Raw genomic sequence first — 20,931 nt, forward strand, 5'->3', positions numbered from 1 at the left:
TGTCTTGCTCAATGATACTTTACCCAAAAGGGAGGGAGGAGTCGACGTCTCTCTAACCTTAGGTCACAGATGCCTCCTTTATGGATTACTTGACCCTGTTAAGTCATAAGTGTTTTTATGTTCTCTTATTAAAATAACCAGCTAAAACTAATTTTAATATAACTAATAACTGATAATAGAAATGTATATAGTAAAGTATTTAAAATGTGTTTTTTTTAGTTTATGCCTGTTTATGATTAAAGTCTTATTTCGAAAGGTAATGGAAATAAAAAAATAATAATTTATTAAAAATTATACATTTCTATTGGTCCATTCATCATTAAGTTTTGAAACAATGTAAAGAATATCCACATTCAATTATTTTATTTCAATTATTAATATCTCCAAATGGATAAAAGTAGACCCTCTTTTCATTTGTTTTTGTGACTACTAATTTCCTTAAGTATATATTATAAGAGAAACCCCATCAAAAAAAGAAAATATTTGTCTTTCTATTCTTCGTGTTTTTTTGGTATAATAATCAGTGCTTTATAAATTAGAAACGAACATTAATGTATTAATAATGGATATTAGTAGTAGCAGTATTTGTAGTAATGCTGCTTCATTGTGTTCTGTCGGGACTTTTATTTTGAAAGGCGTGTTGCCGTGGTATAAATCTGCTGTAGCTGCGGTGTCCTCGTGTCCTCACGCCCCCTCCGTGTGTCTTCTGGTTTATTCAGTCTGCGGCCGCCGTGCTTCACTCTCCCCGGCGCGTGTGTCAGGATGTTCGCGGTCAGAGCAGCGTGGAGGCGATGTGCGGCCCGTCAGGCCCTCGCGGTTCGGTCCAGCCTGAACGGAGCCGGTGAGAAAAGGGGTTATTTAAGCGATGCAAACTAACGAACACCAACAGGGGGCCCGGAGCTCTTAAACACTTAATTTACTAATGTTTAGTAAAGCTTCATCAAATAAAAACACTACGTTACAATAATATAACTATATTTTTTACTTTTACATAACTGTTTGGAGGAATTTATCTCTGCTACGAGCCAATAAAAAAAAAAAGCTAAAATTATTTCTTTTTGGGTTATTTTTTCCCCGTTCCACCTTAAATGTTGGGGTGCTGTGTAGACCATACCAGAGCTCACACAAAACTGCTGCAGCTTTTAAGGTGGAACGTTACATTCCAAAAAAGCCGAAATTTAGGTTTTTGCAGACGGTCAGTGAAGGTCAGCTGTATGCATGCTGTTTGTATTGTGTGGTTAGACGGTGTCCAGACAGAGCGTACGGGCTTAAAAATACATACAGAACATATGCATAACATGTCTGTTTTTTTGTATATATGTAGCTTCACTATATTTAACTCTACATTCCTTTATCATTTATTTTACTTTTTCAAGTTGTTACCTTACACTTTTCCAGGATTATTTAAACTTTCATTTATACCGCGCTTATAAAACCAAATATTGCGTAATAATAAACAGAGGGCGGGCTGAACGTGACTTATTTAGTGTATTAGGGAGGAAGTGTTCATAAATTCCAACAGGAGGACTTTTAATGTGTGACCTTCATTGGAGTAAATGGAGGGGGAGGGCAAGGAGAATGGCTCCTCAGTCATTCACGTGCTGGTGAACGTGCACAGCTGTGTGTGTGTGTGTGTGTGTGTGTTTGTGTGTGTTTGTGTGTGTTTGTGTGTGTTTGTGTGTGTTTGTGTGTGTTTGTGTGTGTTTGTGTGTGTGTGTGTGTCTGTGTGTGTGTCTGTGTCTGTGTCTGTGTCTGTGTCTGTGTGTGTGTGTGTGTGTGTGTGTGTGTGTGTGTGTGTGTCTGTGTGTCTGTGTGTGTGTGTGTGTGTGTGTGTCTGTGTGTGTCTGTGTGTGTGTATGTATGTTTTTATGTGAGTGTGTGTGTGTGTGTCTGACTAGGTATAATTATTATCTAGTACATTCCAGGCGGCTAGTTCTTATATGTAGCAAACTTTTTATGGGCTGGGTTGAATTGGGTTGGTACCTAAAATCTTCAGCTCTAATGGCAAAGAACATTTGAATAAACATGATTTTTTGGTTGCAGTAAATCTTTAGGTTGATGATGGAAAAAAACAAACTTCATATAAGTTATAGTTGACACTGAATCAACTTTATTTAAAGGTTTTGAGTAGTTGAACTGAGCTTGTTTAACTGAAAGGTCCTTTACACAAATAATAATATTAATACTTATTAGCTAAATATAGTTTTCTACTCTGTAAGACCTCAGTACAGTTTATATGAACAGAATACAAACAAGATGCACACATTTAATACAATTAGAGTTTAATACAGATACATGCATATAAAACTATAACTTGGAATCAATGTAAAAATTGATGTGCACACATCAACGTTGTTTCAGGGGTGTGCAGTATCGTGATATTCTTTATTTAGCTATTTATCTGATTTACATTTAATTATTTGTTTGCAGATTATATACATGGACCAAATAGGCTGCCCTTTAGTTTTGTGGTAGATTTTTGCTGTTAAATTTATTTGTTACACAATTATTTTACACAATGTCAGACTTGTTTGTTTCTACTGAGAGTCTGAAACACAATTATATAATTTACACTTTTAGTACATTCAGTAGAAACATGGTATTTATACTAAATAAATCTTTATTTTTTGTGTTGCAGTAGTATAATTCTGAAAATATTATTAAAAAAATTAAATGATTAATAGTGCACATAGTGAAAGTTTGGTGTTGAATCAATATTGATATTGATTTCAGAGTAGTGGTACCTGAATATTTTGATATCTGATTTTTTTAACTGTTGAGAATTAAACTGTAGACTTTTAAACAAAAGTTGAATTTTTACTATCAAATTATGCATGTTGTATATTGTGAGTGTATATATAATGTATGAGCATACTTATTTAAATTTAGAATGTATATTCATCTTATAAAAAAATATTTAAGAATGGCTACAAACTAAAATAAAATCACTAATGCTTACATTGTAGTAATACAGAGTTCCTCATTTATACAAAAAAAAATAATGTTTAGTAAAATTGTGGAATAATTAAATTACAGTAAAACGTAGTAAACTAGCAGGAGGATATTGTAGTACTAACATATTAAATATTACGGAAATATTAAAAGTTTACTAATAGAGTTTGAACACTCAAGTATAGAGTACTCGTGCATAGTACTTACCGGTATACTAAGCTTTCTAAACGATCTGTCCTAAGAATCCTGCTGTAATTAGTGACAGGGCATTGTGTCTGTAATACATGCTCACTCTCTCTGTACTGTTTGACTTGTAAACCAGATTAGGAGATTAGCTGGTATAAATAACACTGTAGGATCTCAAGCTCTTTTATCTGAAGAGGGCATGACTGACAGGATTAAGAGTGAGAATTTAATATAAAGATTTATTTTCAGGTAATTTGTTTTTGGTTGCTTGGTTGTTCTGTGAGTTTAACCACTGTCGTGAGCACACGTTGGATAGAACTGTTTAGTAAAGATTAGTCTGATAAGACCACCACAGGTCTAAGCATGCAGAGCCCAGTCTGACACAAGGCCAAGCGGCTCTGTAGTAAACAGAACATTAGACTGCATCGTTTAGTCACGGATAAATTCAGTGTAAGTGAAGGAGAAGGGGGAAGCTGATGTCCTTCTGTAGGAAGCTTAAAGTTTCTGTGAGTCCAGTGTTTACTAAAAGATGGCTTAGTTTTGTTTATTACGTTGCAATCATGATGCACTGGGATTAATGTAATAGTACTGTTTTATTGAAAAGTTTGCAAAATGAAATGTAAATCGTTACTTAGTTATTATTAATATGCATAAATGCTTATGGAAGCTCTTTCTTGGCAGATAGAGAGGTTTGTCTGTATGTTTTGTAAAACGTTGACTTAAGATCTTAAAATAGCAATTTATTGTGTTGAAAAGCCTCTTTATATTTAAATTATTTTTTATGATTTTTTTTTGTGTTCATTGTTTTAGTAGAGGAAGTTATCATTTTATGGTAATTTTTCTACATGCCAAGTCAAATTATTGCAAAAATTTCAAACCCGTTTTCAAAAATGTTGACTTCGTATTCAATGGAAATTTCCTACTTTAATTAAAATTGAAGTTATTTAAATAAGGACTTCTAGTTGTAGCTGTAATGTTAAAATAAATTCTGTCAGCAGTTTTACTGAATTATGTATTGTTCAAGTCAACCAGTCTAATTCCTGTGATTGTTAGTGTAAATAAGCAAAAAAGCATTTGTCTAACACCAAACCTATTTTGTCTGATATACTGCATAATTCAGGTACTTGTCAAAATGAGACTGCCCTGCACTTCTAACCACCAGAAATAACTTTTATAGGGTTACAAATGTGAAAGAACTGTTTGAAAAGATTCCACCAGCTAAAATACTTAATTTTCTGTAAGTCCTTCATATGAAGACACTGATTTAAGTCTGTGATGCTCAAGTTATGAACATTGTTGATGCCATAAATATAGATATGGCACAAAACCCAAACAAACAAACAAACAAACAAACTTGCTAAAATTAATAAATTTTTAAAGTGGATTTTTTTTCTTCTTCTCACAGTCGTTCCCCGGAGGCCCATGTCCTCAGTTCCAGGGGGCAGTGGTGAAAACATTCTGTATGTAGTTCTGTGCGGTGGAGCCTTGGCCGGATCCCTGACATACGTGAGTCTTTGTTACTTCAGTGTCTGTCTCTGCAGGGAAACACGTTTCATTGTTCAATGTGCTTTTTTTTTTTTTTTAAGCGACAGTCTGTAAGTTTGAGTGATTTAGAGACCTCTCTGGTGAGAATGTGTAATTGCACAGAAAATGTAGATGAGTACATTTAATACAGGTTAATATAAATAAATTACTGAAAAATTGTTTCTGATTATATTGTTTTGTTTTCTTTGTTCATTTATGAAATTGTCAAAATGTAGAGAACAATTACACCTAACGAACCTATCAGATCAATATATAAGACATTGCAGGGATGGTTGTACCAAGTTATTGGAGCCATTTAATAGAATATTTTGTCCCCTCCCTATTTAGGAATACTAGTACTTTTGCTTTAAACGTAAAAACAATTGTATGGACTGCTGCTTCACTAAATTTGTTGTTTCTGTTCTTTTTTTTTTGTTTGTTTATGAATTAGACCTACAAAACTATGTCTTCAGACGGCGCGCGCTATAATGACCGCATTACAGAGATCCAGGCACGACCCATGGATGACTGGAAGCCTAAACAGTGGCCGCCAAAGGGTATGTCCCTCTTCTCTAGAACATTCATCTGTCAGCAACACAGCTCTCCAGCCAGTTGGTCAGTGTCCCACCCTAAGACATTGTGGACGTTTGTAGAATGCTGTTTGACCCCTAGGTGCATTATAAGGGAGAACTGGTCCGCTTACTGATCTGATGACAGACACTGGAGCACTCCCTGAGAAAGATTAGGTGAAGGGTCACATTCTGTCTCCAGCAGTTTGTGTATATTTAGCTTTATGTCCGCACTTTAGAACAGAGCTGAGTGAATAAGACTGTAAAGGGTTTCTCACCTGACAAAGTATAACCATTAACTTAACCTTAACCATTAACTTCTCACTAAAGACAGCACCGCTATTGGTTATTGTGTGCAAATTATTTAAACTAAAATTCTTATTAAGAGTTAATTACAGGGAAGACAGACAAAAGCTATGTCCAAAATTGGGCATTTTTATGAGCTGGAGTAGTTACTGATTAGCTAAGATCAGATAGAATAGTTAACATTTAGTTAACATAATATAGGGTAAGTTGACTAATGTCTATTAAAATAGTAAATGCTTAGCTAACATTAGCTGCAATAGTTAACATTAACCCAATGAGCTAGAGTAGTAATGTCTTGACAACCTTAACTGGAATGGTTAAGGCCTGTCTTTAAAGTACGCTCTGTGTAGTTTACATTAGCTAGTGTAGCTAACATCATTATGTTTTTTTATAGTAGTTAATGTCTAGCTAACACCATCCAGAGAGTTTCATGTATTTCTAAGAGTAGTTAATGTCCAAACCCCATGTAGGGTAGTTAATCTTGCCAATACTATCTAGGGTAATTAACATCTAAGCAACATTGGCTGGACCAGCTGACATCTGCTTCAAGTCATTGTCTAGCTGACGTCAGCTAGGATGGTTAACATATAACTAACTTCAGCTGAAGTAACTGTAGCTAACTTGTTGCTGTCAAACGATAGAATTCACTCACTTTTTTCAACAGTATTTAATGTTATGTTTTGTTCACATATATACTGGTGCATTTTTTTGTTGAGGATTGATTTTAATGTCTTGTTACTTTGTGTTTTTTCTTCTCTTTAGGTGCTGACAGTGAGTAGACAAATGACTTTTCATAATCTCTGTGAAACTTTACTGACATCTTCTGGCTCTGCATTCACTGAACTAAGCTGCTAATGTGTCAGCCTGATAATAACTGCATAGCCTGGTTACATAACTACTGTATTTAAGATAGAAGCCATTTGTGAAATTGTGAAAGTCATATCACTGTAGAGATCACCATACAGTCAAAATCCATGTTTTTAGTAATTACATCCACTCAGTTTAATGGGCTAGACCTCACTTGCTCATTGCCCATTTAAATAATCACTGTGAAACACTGCAGATCACTGCAGAATACTAACACTGGTAAATGGGCACCCTGTTCTGATTAATTTAAAAAAGATTTTGAATGTTTAAGTTTCTATGTATGTTAATATAAGTAACTTTAAGAGGAATAGCATTTTATTTTGGTGTCCAACTGAGAATGGGACACTGGCAGTAATAAATTAGTTATAGGTAAGACTGTTCTGTTGTCTCAAGTCAATTAATGGCAATTCACAGCTGGACAATAATTGCATTTTATTAACAGTGGTAATGTGATTTATTTATTTATTTAAAAAAACACTTCTGATATTTCCCTGTACAATATTTACAACATGAATCACTGACTTTCATTACAGGGTGTATTACTTTTAATTAGCAAATTCATTGTTTAAGTTTGTAGTTTTTCTATGCATTTATGTTCATATTAGTATTGATATTGAAATTTGACTGAAGCTTGGAAATATATTCTGATATCAATTTGACCGTATCCTCCATCCCTAGGCCAAAGCATGTAACAAGACTTACAAGTCCTGAAGGACAATAGAATGAAGTAGGTAACATTTTAGCTAACCAAAGCTGAAGTTGTTTAAGTCTAGCAGACCTCAGAATTAAGGTTCTGAATTACAGGGCATCTCACAAAGCAATTTTTCCACTACATGTTGCCCATAATGATAATATGATACTGTGATTCTGCAATACATGATGCATCACATCTGTGTTACTGAAGATGATAAAATACTCCTAAATAAGCAAATGTTATTTAATTCAGAATTTATTGGTGTCCGTTTCACAGAATATGATGACAAACAAGTCCAAAAAGTGTGGCTTTTATAGTTCTTCCCTGCGCTGTCTGGTGCCTTCAACACATTTGATGCAACTAATTATCTTGTTAACAAGACCTTACTGAGTGAAAAGGTAGTAAAGATAGAAACTATTGACAACAGTATTGCTTTAACTGCTCTGTATCTTATTGATAAACTATTGGAAGTTTTACATAAAATAATTTGTATTGGATTAGATGTGAAGCTGCACAGTGTATTTGCAGTGCTCTGTGTTTGTGAGTTTTATCTCCAGGTATCTTGACTCCTTGCCCCTCCTGCCTGTAGCTATTCCTGGTCAGAGCTCCTGTTAATCAGAACAGGGCTCCACCCTCCTTCACTCCTATTGGCTCTTCACCTTAATGACCCATTTGTACTTCTGTACTGTCTTGTCTTGTTCTGTCACTTTCCTCAACGTCCTCACACATTCCAACCCCATTACCATTTATACCGCTTGGAGCCACTTACTAAATTGCTTCACAAATTAATAGTCATTCTTTTTTACTTGTAACACTCCTTATCTATGTTCATGCAGCAGGTATTTTAAGTTATTCGAACATGGTGTGATATTGTTTCAATCAAATTTTAGAAAACTGTCACTATAAATATACACGTGATATTTATCTTATTGTAATTGTAGCCAGTCAAAATAGTGGGATCTAATAACTGAGTACAACACTGTAGTCTAGTGGTCGAGGTTTAAATACAACACCTCATACATCCATTTTTATTTGTAAATTAGTACTTAAAAATCAGTAGTGTTTTTGAAAATCTATACAGTATTGCCAAACAAAATGTTGTGATACAATATGATATTGATATTCTCTTACAACTCTAGTTTACACTTGATGTGATTTGGATGCTCTGATTGTAATCCGATCAAAATGCATTCTAGTTTTCTATAGTGAATTTTAAAGGTGATCACCAAAATCTTAACATAATGCCGGGTGTTTTAATGTGTTATTAAAATCTGTTTATATGTGACCTAGTCTAAACAATCAGATTTTATTAATTCTTTTGGAAATCATGCAACTTTTACTTCAATCCAACAACACATTCTTACACATTCCTCATTTTATAAATGCATGCTGAAGAGAAAGAAAATGGACAATTGTAGTGAGAGAGGTTTACAGATTTCTTGTTTTAGGTTTTTATCCTGTGAAGTAGCTGCCCTTACCTGTTATTACCTCCACTGCACATTAACATGGGCATTAAGGAAGTGGCTGTTACTGTTAACTTCATTTTGATTGTTTACCTCTGGACTAATATGTCGAATATAGGTCACACTAAAAAGAACAGCTTTTAAAAAAAATAATGGATTTGGTAATAAAATCACATTTAGAACTGTACCTGCTGTGTGACCGTAGCCAATGTGTCATTAGTCATACCATGTAGACATGTGATAATTCTGTCATTGGATATGTTGTGCAATTCTACAGATATTTAAATTAATGCAGTGTTTAACACCAATTCAAACTAACTGATCTGAACGTGTACTCACACTAGGCCTGAATGCCTTGTATCGTGCATGAGCACCCTTTTGGAGGGGGAAAGTACTTAGGCATGATTCAGATTTCCAAATATGAGTACTCACTCAATCTTCTTCTTACTGTTCTAACTCTGTCTTTGTTCTGACTCTTTCCAGAGTAATAACTAACTGATGCAGTCAAGATTTGGCACCCATAATCTTCAGTCTTCAGACTGTTTGGATCTCTCCCTTCCCTCCGCACAGTACTGCTAATAACCCTGAGTCCTGCTTTCTCTACTCTTACATCATTTTTTCTCCTTCTCCCAATCCTAAAGCTCTCTAGTGTGTTTTTTTTTCTTTTTGTTCTTTTCTGACTCTGACACCTCTTAAAGTAAAGTCTCAGCAGCTCTTCTGTAGAGTTGTCTGGTCTTGATTCCGTCTCCATTAAAAAAAAAAAAAAAAAAAACGAATATCCGTTTGGTTCTGTCTCTCTGCTGTTTGATTTTACAGAGTTAGTGGTACTGGTAGATTGTAACAGATGGTAAGGCTCAACCATCTTACTTTTCCTGACCCCCACCCTCACTTTTACCTCACTTCTACCTTCCTCTGTTCTTCCTTCTTTTGTTTCCCCTACCTGCTCTGCTGTGTGGTTTGGTATTTCTCTTCCCTTGCCTCCCTCCTGTTCTTGCTTATTGCATGCTGCCTACACTGATGCTTTTTCTTTTTTATTTAATTGTTTTAGTGAGATGAAAGTAAGGGAGGAAGAAAGTGAGTGTGGGAAAGTGTATGTGAGAGGTTTTCACATATTTGTGCAGTTCATAGTATTACACATAATGTAAATGGTCATTCAGAAGTTTGGAATCCTTTACCACATTTCAGTTTGCATTATCTAAACAGCAAATTATCATGCATTATAAAATGTTAAGTGTTGTAAAAAGCATTGCATTAACAACAACTCATTCTGAATTGTACAACTGTCATACATTTTATCTCCAGGTTTGCCACAGCTTTCCATGGCTGGTCGTGGGTAGTAAGGCCCTCCTCTCCCAATTATTTAGCCCAATGTTAGCAAGCCTGGGTGTCCGTTAGAAGTTGTAATAATATTGGTGATTATTAGTTTTCTCCTTTAAGCATGAAAAATGCTATTGATGCAGTCGTTTAAAAATGTGTTCAGCTGGCTTCAGAAGTCATAAAGAAAGCATGTGCAGGTCTTCAGGTTCCTAGTGCTGGTCACATTGTGGCTGTACCCCAATTACGAGCTACTCACTAACACAGGAATGCAATACTCCTGTCTTAAACTTCTGGTCTCTAGCTAGGTTTTTTTTTTTAACTGGACACACATCTGTAAATTACCAGGGAAAAATGGCTGTGCTTAAGTAAAGCAACCATCATACTTTTGCTGGTGCCAGCTTCTCAGCACCCCTGCGCTAATAATACTATATATAATATTAGTCCTATTGGTGAGGATTTGTCAGTTTAGTACACAAAATATGATGCCCTAATCTGTAATGTACTAATAGGAAGTGATAGTTTTGCTAATCCACCATAAGTTACTGCAAGTTCACATTTTACTGCAAAGTTTTATTTGAACTGATAAATCAGCGTTCTATAGCTTTTGGTTATTTTTAAATCAATTTTAGGGCTCTTCATTAATCAGGGCACATATTAGGTTGCTTGTGTTTGAAAAGAGGCGTAAGATACTGGAATAGTCTTGTGCATTTTTAAAAGAACTAATCTGTTTTTGTTTATATTTGTTAAAATCATTGGCTAGACAGTGGTTCCAAACTTTTGAATGATTATATTTATTTTTTATATTTTACCTTTGTTTGTTATTGGTAGTAAGGTTGATGCTGTAAATGTGTAAACAATGTCTTTAATATGTTTATGTTTTAAGCATGGTAACATATATTTTAACTGTATATAACATGTAAACAGTGATTTCCTTGCCTCTTTTTACTTGCTAATATTTTATATTTCCGTTTTATAAAAGGCGATGAGGAAGTCGAGGAGGCAGCTGAGGCAGTGGAGGAGGTTGAGGCTGTACCAGAGGCTAATGGTGAGGAGGCGCTGCCTGTGGTGGAGCTAGCTGAAGAGGTTAATGGAGAGGTGACAGCCTCTGCAGAGACTGTGATGGAGAAAGCTGCTGAAGTGGTCGTTGAGACAGCAGAGGTGGTCGCTGAGGTGGCTGCTGTTGTGGCAGAGACAGCGGAGGAGGTGGCGGCAGTAGCCAAGGAGGTGGAGAAGATTGCGGAGGAGGTTGAGGCTGCAGCAGAAGCACTAGAAACTCCCGTGTTTCCTGCTGAGGAACCAGCTGCCGCCGTCCCGGAGGAGCCTGCGGCCGAGAGCAACGGTACGGCACCAGCCTCATAGAAAGAGTCGACAGCAGAGGCTGCCGATACAAAGGCTGATCGGTCTTTAGGATATATCAGCATATAATACCAAACATAAAATAATTACACATTCACAAAACATAACATGGCAGAAACCTGGTCAAAAAGAGAGGCCTGTCAACAACCATACTTTCAGCACACTCCCACAATAACTAAGGAACTCCTACATATATTCTTAATTAAAAAGTGTTCATGTGGATGCCACCCTTAATAGAACAGAAAACCAAAACGCACATTGTAGAGCTAGATGCAACAAGCACTTTCCTAACTGTGGTTATTAGCTCAAACCTTCAGCTTTCCATTAGGCTAACACAATGGCTGTGAATAAACATGGACTCTGGTCTCCTTCTTTTCTGTTCTATGAAAATTATCCCAAAATTGTCTATCATGTTGTTGAATGTTTAGCCAGAGGTTTTTTTTTTTTAAACCCCCACTGGATTCCCAAAGTGTCCAGTAAGTGTAATATTCCCATGTTAAATATGGTTAATATATTTTATTACCAAACTATTTACACCCAACCATTACATTTCCATCAGATTACAAATAAGCGTATCAGACCTCAGCTATGTTTACTCTGTTTACCCCTGAGATGAATCGGCCTGAATGTACTTTTTTTTTTTCTTTTTTTTTCTTTTTTTTTTTAAATATATTCAGTCTGAGACAGCATTTCTGAGGTTTTACTACACATCATACCACAACCAGCTAGACCTGTGGTGGCTTCACTGTTGATGTCACGCTGTCCATGCTTATTTGCAGTCATTGGGTTAATATTAGTTGTACTTGTGTCCCTTTGTGGCAGTTATTTATTTGAGCTGAATAAAACAATGGCTGAATAATAAAGGGAGTATAAGCTACATGGTGGGTACATGGTAGGTGCTTCACTCTTCGTAGTTCTGACTTGAAATCATCAGTGTACATGTTTGCATTTTTATTAATAGTCCTGGGGTTTGCTGGAAAAATAAAATAAATTATATTGCACTATATCAGTTAGTTCAGGAACAGCATCTACACATGTAGACAACAGACAATACTTACAGTTAGGGAAGCAATGATGATGATGATGACCTTTAATAAGAGCCTCCAAGAAACCACTGTGAAGCCGCTGCTTTTATGCTTTTTATAAACCACGACCAAAAATCTTACCCAGCAGTTCCTCTTTATCCTCATACATCTTGTCTTATCTACTGCTGTTCTGATCTTTTTTTACACTTCTTAATCATCCTCACTGTTTACAAACCTGAGCCAGCCTCTTGCAACTGCTGACCTGTAGCCTTACCTCCTCTGTTATCCATGCAAACACAATCCTACAGAATCCTGTTAGGATATACACAGTTCTAATTGTCTGTAATGCTTAGTCTAAATTGTATAAAAGCCTGGAGAAAATTAAGCTTCTCTGCCAGATATCACATAGGTGGTACACGCCAGCATATTTTAGGAACCACTGACCTGTGAAAACAGTTGGTCTTGTGCATTTATGAGCCATCAGAAGTTCAACTATGTGTATGTAATGTATTTTTTTTTTCTTGATTTCCTTTTTTTATATATATATATAGAAAAATATAAAGCCTAAATTATTCCTCTGTATAGATGAACTGAAAGGAACTCAATTACCAGCAAGGAACGAAAAAAAAAAATATATATATATATATATATTTTGTGTGGTCATTCAAATTGCTTCTTTAACTGGCCTAAGTTAAAGTCATGTAATCAAAGTGTGGTCAAGAGAATTTCAGCCACTAATAAAAGTCTTCATAACTCAAAATATGCTCTGTGTTTTTCTCTTAATTTGGTCGGTTTGATTCCTTTTTGCAAACACAAACGACATTTCAGATTTTTTTTTTTATCAAGTTTGAGTGTAAGCCACACTTTCATATGTATATATTTATGCCTATTAATTTTGAAAATTATAACATACGAGATTATAAGAGTAAAAATTCAACAATTCATAATAGATCTGTTTTTCTGGTGGTGCATTTCCTAGTGATATTTGGCAGTAAAGCCTGGAATGTTGGTCATATTGTGTAAAGTGGCATTGAAAAGCTTGTGCAGCCCTGGTCAAACATTTCTTTAATTAAATGAGATTTATTACTAGATAAAAGGAAATTGTCCCAAAGACAAGTCTTGGTAATTTTCAGAGCTCTAGGCAGCTGCCTAGAGTAACTTATGGCTGTTGATTAATGGGGGAATTGGACAGTTTTTGGAGTTAGTAGTCATAAAGCTATACAATTACCATGTGAGGTGAAGAAACCATACTCCTACTAAAATGTTTTAGACTTTGGTTAAAGTTACCTGAGAGCTCAAATAAAACATCTTGCTAATTCTGCTTACAAAATGTTTAGGAATGCATCATCTTCAGTCTCCTCTAACTAAACACAGTAACACAAATATACTGCCCCTTTGGTGAATGAGCTCATCCATTCACTTGACATAAGCAAGCATTTACAGAAGGAATGAAGGAATGGTGCACGCACTTACATGGAAATGGCTTATACACATGATTTTTTTTTTCTTCTGCTTCTTTTTCCTCTAGTCTGCTCTGTATTTTGACAATGTAGTATGCAGCCGTGCACGAGGACAAATGTGTCACTGATGATGATATTTTGATTGCAGTAACCTTTTAATAAGCTACTCTTGGCCATCATATATTAATTCATAAGAGAGCAGTTAACAGTAATTGATAAATGAGTCAAATGAACACTGCTGTTTTATTCTATAAACTACGGACAATATTCCTCCCAAAATCTTAATAAAATATTGTCGTTTAGAGCATTTATTCGCAGACAATGAGAAATTCCTGAAAGAATAAAAAAATGCAGAGCTTTCAGACCTCAAACAATGCAAAAAAAACAAGTTCATATTCATAAAGTTGTAAGAGTTCAGTTACAGTTTTGAAGCATCTTGGCCTGTTCTCCTCCACCAGTCTTACACACTGCTTTTGGATAACTTTATGCAACTCCTGGTGCAAAAATCCAAGCAGTACAGCTTTGTGATCATCCATCTTCCTGTTGATTTATATTCCAGAGGTTTTCAATTTGGTAAAATCACAGAAACTCATCAATTTATGAGATTATTAACTTAAATAAGCATACTAGCAAAAGTTATTCATTTTAGTGTTCCTATTCCAATGTCTAAATATCTTTTTTGCAGTAAAAACTAAAATGATATCTCAGATGAAGCTGAATTACTTTAGAATCAAGTAGAGACATTTCAGTGCATCATCAATCTCGATCATAATCAAAGGAATATTTAATTGTTTCCAATAAAAATGCTATTTGATAATAATTTATAACAAATTGTTGTCTGACTTGGTTGGTTTTGTCTTGCAGGGGCTCAGGAAAATGGAGCGATAGCTGCTGCTTCTGTGGTGGAGAAGCCAGTGGTTCTTGCTCTGGATGAAGAACTTCCTGTGATTGAGGAAGCAGAACTTGAGAAGGTAGCTGAAGCTCCAGCTGCCCAAACTACAGAGGAATCACCTGACGTCCCAGCAGTAGAGGAGGCCCCAGTTGATCTAATTGCAGAGGATGTGTCTGTTGCCCCAGTTAATGAAGAGGTAGCAGTTGCTCCAGCAGTGGAAGAGGCATCAGTTGCTGAGGAGGTGCCAGTAGAAGAGGTAGCAGTTGCCCCAGCAGTGGAAGAGGCATCAGTTTCTGAGGAGGTGCCAGTAGAAGAGGTAGCAGTTGCCCCAGCAGTGGAAGAGGCATCAGTTTCTGAGGAGGTGCCAGTAGAAGTAGTACCAGTTGCCCCAGCAGTAGAAGAAGCACCAGTTGTGGAAGAGGCCCCAGTAGAAGAAGTACCAGTTGCCCCAGCAGTAGAAGAGGCACAAGTTCCTCCAGCAGCAGAGCCAGTAGAAGTTGAGGAGGCAGCCAGCCCCCCAGTAACAGAAGGTGAGGCAGTGGAAGTTGCAGAGCAGGTATCAGAAAGTTCAGAACTGATTGCAGAAGCTGCTGTTGAAGAGGCTGCAGTAAGTCCAGTTGTGGAGGTAGCAGTAAGTGTACCAGAGCCAGCTGTGGAAAGTCAGGTTGCTGCAGAGGAGACTGCTCCGGTAGAGACAGCAGTACCCCCCGCTGATGTGGAGAACCCAGCCCCTGAAGCTAAACGTGAATATATTGTAGTTGTTCTGGAGGGAGCCCCAAAGGCAGAGAAGAAGCCCAAGGTTCTTGGTGTTTCCCCCGTGATTGGAAGGGTCATCCCAGCTCCTGATAACGAGGAGGAGCCAGCAGGACAGGTAAAAGGTAATCTGTTTTAACATCACAGTTCCACAGTCAGTGCTCTGAATTAGTGTATGTGAAGCTACATTAGAGACATTATAAAGTGTCACATTGATTTTATCAAACATAAACATTTTATTATTGTTGAAACCAATAATATATAAACATAAACCTGTAGTTTGATATAAAAAAATAAAAGTAATATGCATGACTTAACACTTACTTTGGATGGAGTCCATTAGCCAAAAAAAGTTTAATGTCTAAATTTCGCTTTTTTCTTTTAGAGATGCTAAAAACCACATAGGATTGGCATTAATTTCACATATCTAAAAAAAAAAAAAAAATATATATATATATATATATATATATATATATTTATATATTTATATATATATAAATAATTACATTATCTTAAATAATGTCTTAAATCACACACAGTTCTACATTCATTTGGCACAAATAAACTAATATGGTCTAGAACGGTGGTTACAAACTCTGGTCCTGGAGAATTCCTTGGCTGTGACTGCAGTTAGTTATGAATCATTTTAATTCAATTTATTGTCCAACTATTCCTTAATTCCTGCAAAAGGATATTTCCTATAAATCTAAATATACATACTATTTGTTTTTGTTTATTTCTCATTCACAGGGCAAGCGCCGCCTGCTTAAGGTACAGATGTCCTAACATAAACAGGGGGAGTTAACAAGGTAAAAACCCAGATACCTTTTTTCTTCTCACATAGAATGTTTATTTGATAAAAACAATAGACTCAAATGCATATTTAGTGATTTACTTTGTATGTGATTCATTTTAATAAAATTAATTACAGTACTTAAATACTTTATGTATCTATACTTTAAACAATTAAAATTGTTTAATAGTTTAGTATAATTATTTTTTTATTTCACTCCACTACTTTCTATGCAAACTACTTGTTACAGGTATATTCAAAAGTGTACATACATGTCCTGTACAAAAACATACTTCACATATTTTAGTGCACAATTATTCACTTACTTCACAATTGACATAGTTATTCACAACTTTTTTTCTATTATTTTGTTCATTTTGTTTCATTAAATCAAAGAGTCTAAAATGTGCAGAACATGTAGTTTCTTTAGGCGATGTGTACTTACTTTCCCTAAGAAAATGACCAAAATACGTCTTTTCAAAAGGGCATTGTGGCACTCTTTATTATTTTTTTAAACACCTAGCCCCTACATACTGACTTCCAATTATAAAAGTAACCAACAGACAGACAGATTGATGGATTGATTGAGATTAAATGGCAATCCCAAGTGTTCACTCATAACAGACAGCAATAAAATATAGTAAATATAAAAAATATAGAATATGTGTAGCATATTTTATATATGATATATATAACACAAATATATATATAACACAACATGTGAACCTGAGAAATTGCATATATTCAGGAAATGCTGAAAGGCAGTAGTCCCACAAATAAACAATGTAATAAATAGATAATGTAAAAGAATATGTACTTTGTATATAGCAACTAGTGTTAGTTGTGATAGTGTTTTTTAAATAGACAGGTATATATAAGCAAGGTGTTGATGGTATGAATTATGTCTAACATGCTGTTGGTAATATGTGAAAGAAGGGGATGGTATGAAGAAACACTTAAATTGTAAGATGTTTACGATTACTATTTGTAATAAACAGTGTCTATGTTTTTTTAACTTGACTTTAGCATTTACAAAAATAAAAAATAAATGCAGTACAACATCACTTAGTAGCTTTATTTTTGATACATATGTGCATTAAAAACTAAGTACTGAACAAATATAAAAGTATGTAAATGTAAAAATTTTACGACCCTACAATAAATTTTAACTCTCTCTCTTTGTTTTTCAGTGAGAAGTCCCACCATGGTTAACCTGATCCCTGATGAAGAATAAGGAATGTGCCTTCCCACCTTCTGTTTCCTATCCATCACCTGAATTCCCTTCGCTTTAGTCTATTTAGATTCCACTGCATTGATTTGGCCCTGAATGGTACTGGGCTATGGGGAAAAACAATCTCTTATTTACATTCTTTACATTCATACAACTGTTACTGATACACGTTTACACACTTTACAAACTAGAACCAACCAATACTTAACAGTCTATGATTACAGTCTAGAAATGCAAAGTTTTAGACAAACAATTATAACTATTTATTATTTTATACACTCATGAAAACTACAGATGGTTGATCTGTCCAAAACCTGGATAAATTCTGGACTACCTGCATGTCTTATATTTACAGTGTGAAAGTTGTGAAGGATCAGTTTTGTACTTCAATCCTTTTTGTATTTAGCTGTACTTTCATTTCTTAACCACTGCACTGCAGATGGAGTCATTTACCCTACCTCAAACCTTACTCTGGTCGGCCATGTTTTCTCATTGACACAATAACCGCTGCTATGTCACCAGGCCAAAGATTTCCATGCCAGGAGGACACATTCATTAAGCACTGCCACAGATACACTCCTTGGCAGTTCTTTTTCAGGCACCTTTGTGAGATAAAAGCCATTATATTTTTTTAGTCTTAAGCCAAAAATATATATATGCATTCTTCATTTGAGGAACATTTCTTGTACTGTGAAAAAGATATATATTACACTCTATATTCAAAATAAATGGTGCTATAAAGGGGTCCTTAAGTGATGCCAGAGAATAACCACATTTGATGCCATACATTTTTGAACATGAGCTGTGTGACTGCTGCTGTGGTGTGTGGAAAACCTTTACACTGACTTTTTCTACTTTTAACTGGTTCTTCATATACAAACACTATATGTCCATATGTGTGTGGAAACCCCTTTTAATCAGTATATTCAAATAATTGTCCTCTTAAATATAACCCATTGCTGACTTATCTAGTCCCTGTAGAGACATATGGCCAATAGAATAGGACTTTCTGGAGCAGATTATAAGCACAAACCTATGATGAATGTTGGAGCTCCATCCAATACTTTTGGAATAAATTGGGATTATGGATGATGATCATCCAACACCCTACTACAATTTGACCTTACTAATTCTCTTTTCACTGAATGCAACCAAATTCGCACTGCAATGCTTTAGAATCAGATAGAATGCCTTCATTAATTTCTATTTTACCCTATTTTCTAACAAATTTGGAAGGCCGAGAACACAATCCCTGTTCGTGTAAACTCCCCCTATCACTATAATGCCCCCAACATTAGGAGCGTGGAGACTAGCACACGCCTGGCCAAGTGTGCTTGCTCCTGGACTCCTGCACCAGCATCGTAGTGACAGCACCATGGCAAAAAATGTATTCTATGGTATTACTCAAATACCTCTTTTTAGCACCTTTACTGTACTTTTAATAGTGTAGGACACTCTGTTACTGGCATATATGGGAAACTAAAACCAGTTACTACACCTTTTCTACCTCACCTGACTTGTAGCTGCTGATCCTTCACAATATTTCCCATAAAAGAAAAGAAAACCTTTTAACATATTATGATTACCAGCACTGGAAGAGTTTGACTGTGAAATGTTAGGGATATGAGGTACATTTTACTGTTAAACTGTACCTAATTTTACTGTTTGCTTTGCGATCTGTGTCGTTTCTTTATTTAAAGCAGGGCTTCTATCCATAAATGTGAATCTCAAACGTTAGCCACATCTCAGAGGACCAGACGTCAGTATTCCTTTACCTGTTTCTTTTGTTTTACACATCTATTCTGTTGCTGTTAATTTGCTATTAGACCTTAAGTCTGTCTGCTGATGGTCACTACTCAATTAAGACAAGCTTATTACACTTCAGCTGTGCAGTATTATCCTAGCAGTTGACATATTAGCTGTGTTCCACAGCCTAGGCTGCAGTCGAGGTAGGACTTGGTATTTTCCTTAGTGGGCTATTGGTCACGTATATATGAAACAGTCTAACAAAGCTTTGTGGTGACACCATGCATGAGGGTCACATGGTAACACTGTGGCATTACAAATATATATATATATATATATATATTTGTTTTCTTTTCTTCTTTTTTTTAAATTCACAATTATAGTTAACACTTCACAACACATTAAGGGTACATCATGATTAGCATTTGGGACAGAATTCAACAATTAATTATTTACACATTACAAGTATGTCTCTATTCATTTTTATTTACAGCGTACTTAAGCATTAACATTTAGTAATGGTGTTAATTAATAATAGTAATAATAGTAATAGTGTGAATTAATAAGTTGAAAATTACTTAACCATTTATTAATATTTATTACTGTTGTAAGTTCTGTTAATTGTGACCATTATTATAATGTGTTACCAAATTTTTATTACAAAAACAAACCTTTTAAATATTTTAAAGCAAACTTCAACAAACAAGGCTGTGTTATGCCATTAATGCTGTTTATATTATTTCCTTTTTGTAAGTAATACAACAGTTGCGTCCTCTAAATTGCTCAGAATGTTGGCTGCATCTACCGGTTGTATATGAAGATTCCTTTCTTCTACAACCTAGTGGCAGAAAAATGCAACCTAGTCTTTGGACACAGCAACAGATTTCATCACTTCAGTAGCAGTGAAGCTATTGTCCAGTTAATTTCTTTTTGATGCTTCTAGTAAAGGTTTATGTCTAACTAGGTTAACTAATGCTTTAAGCTTTGCATTAAAGCTTTCGTAATTACAGTTTTGTTTCCGTTATTTTTTTTCTGTGTAGGTCATCTGATGTCTAAAGAGAGAGTTTCAAATAATATTCTGTGATTCGTGTATCTGTCTATCTTTAAACTCCTGAAATGGCTTGAGGGATGTATGTGAAGTGTATTTACTAACCTGTGCTTGTTCGATGCTTGTAATAGTGGTCCAGGTTGGAAGCCTGACCATTGTTTGTGAATGTAGGCAGAGTATTGTCTGATTTCAATAAAAAGGGAATGAAAGCGGTGTTGTGTCCAGTATATTTCTGTTTGTGTGTGTGCATACACCTACATGCACATACAACTGACATACTGATGTACAAAATCATGGGATAGCAGTATTTACACCAATCAAGCATAACATTATAACCACCTCCTTGTTTCTGCACTCATCCATTTTTTGTCTCCTTTGATATGACACTTTGTAGTTCTATAATTACGGACAATATTTTTTTATCCTGTGTCCAGTCATGCTCACCCTAGAGTGACAAAAAAGTAACTACTGGTAACTTAAAGCTTTTACTTACCTGGGAGAATCATTCCTTGTAGAATGGAGTGAAGAACAGAACCTCAAAAAAAAATGTTAATGTTTACACACACTTTAAACTGAAACATGCATGCGGTTCAACTGTGAATTGGATGTTTTATTATTGTTGAATGTACCTTTTTATATATATATATATATATATATATATATATATATATATGTTCCTTACCAGTACCCTTATTTTAACCCATTCATGTCATTAGTATTAAGGGAATGGGTCTGGTTATAAAGATGCT

The 20,931-nt window shown here is 35.3% G+C and overlaps 1 protein-coding gene across 3 annotated transcripts; it reads left to right on the forward strand.

The window, feature by feature from the left end:
• Positions 1–647: 647 nt before the first annotated feature.
• mgarpa (mitochondria localized glutamic acid rich protein a) lies at positions 648–20,395 on the forward strand. Of its 3 annotated transcripts, none has more exons than XM_007229872.4 (8): positions 648–841; positions 4,544–4,644; positions 5,114–5,219; positions 6,300–6,308; positions 10,858–11,217; positions 14,584–15,482; positions 16,115–16,173; positions 17,348–20,395. In XM_007229872.4, the coding sequence occupies exons 1-7, from the start codon at positions 763–765 to the stop codon at positions 16,148–16,150; spliced, it is 1,590 nt and encodes a 529-aa protein (XP_007229934.3). In that variant the 5' UTR covers positions 648–762; the 3' UTR covers positions 16,151–16,173; positions 17,348–20,395. The 3 variants fall into 3 exon arrangements, with proteins under 3 accessions (XP_007229934.3, XP_049340372.1, XP_007229935.3); XM_007229873.4 differs by having other exon boundaries at positions 649–841; positions 14,584–15,489; XM_049484415.1 differs by lacking the exon at positions 6,300–6,308.
• Positions 20,396–20,931: the final 536 nt, after the last annotated feature.

Source organism: Astyanax mexicanus, chromosome 10 (assembly GCF_023375975.1).
Source record: "Astyanax mexicanus isolate ESR-SI-001 chromosome 10, AstMex3_surface, whole genome shotgun sequence".
In the NCBI taxonomy this organism is placed as follows: Eukaryota; Metazoa; Chordata; class Actinopteri; order Characiformes; family Acestrorhamphidae; genus Astyanax; species Astyanax mexicanus.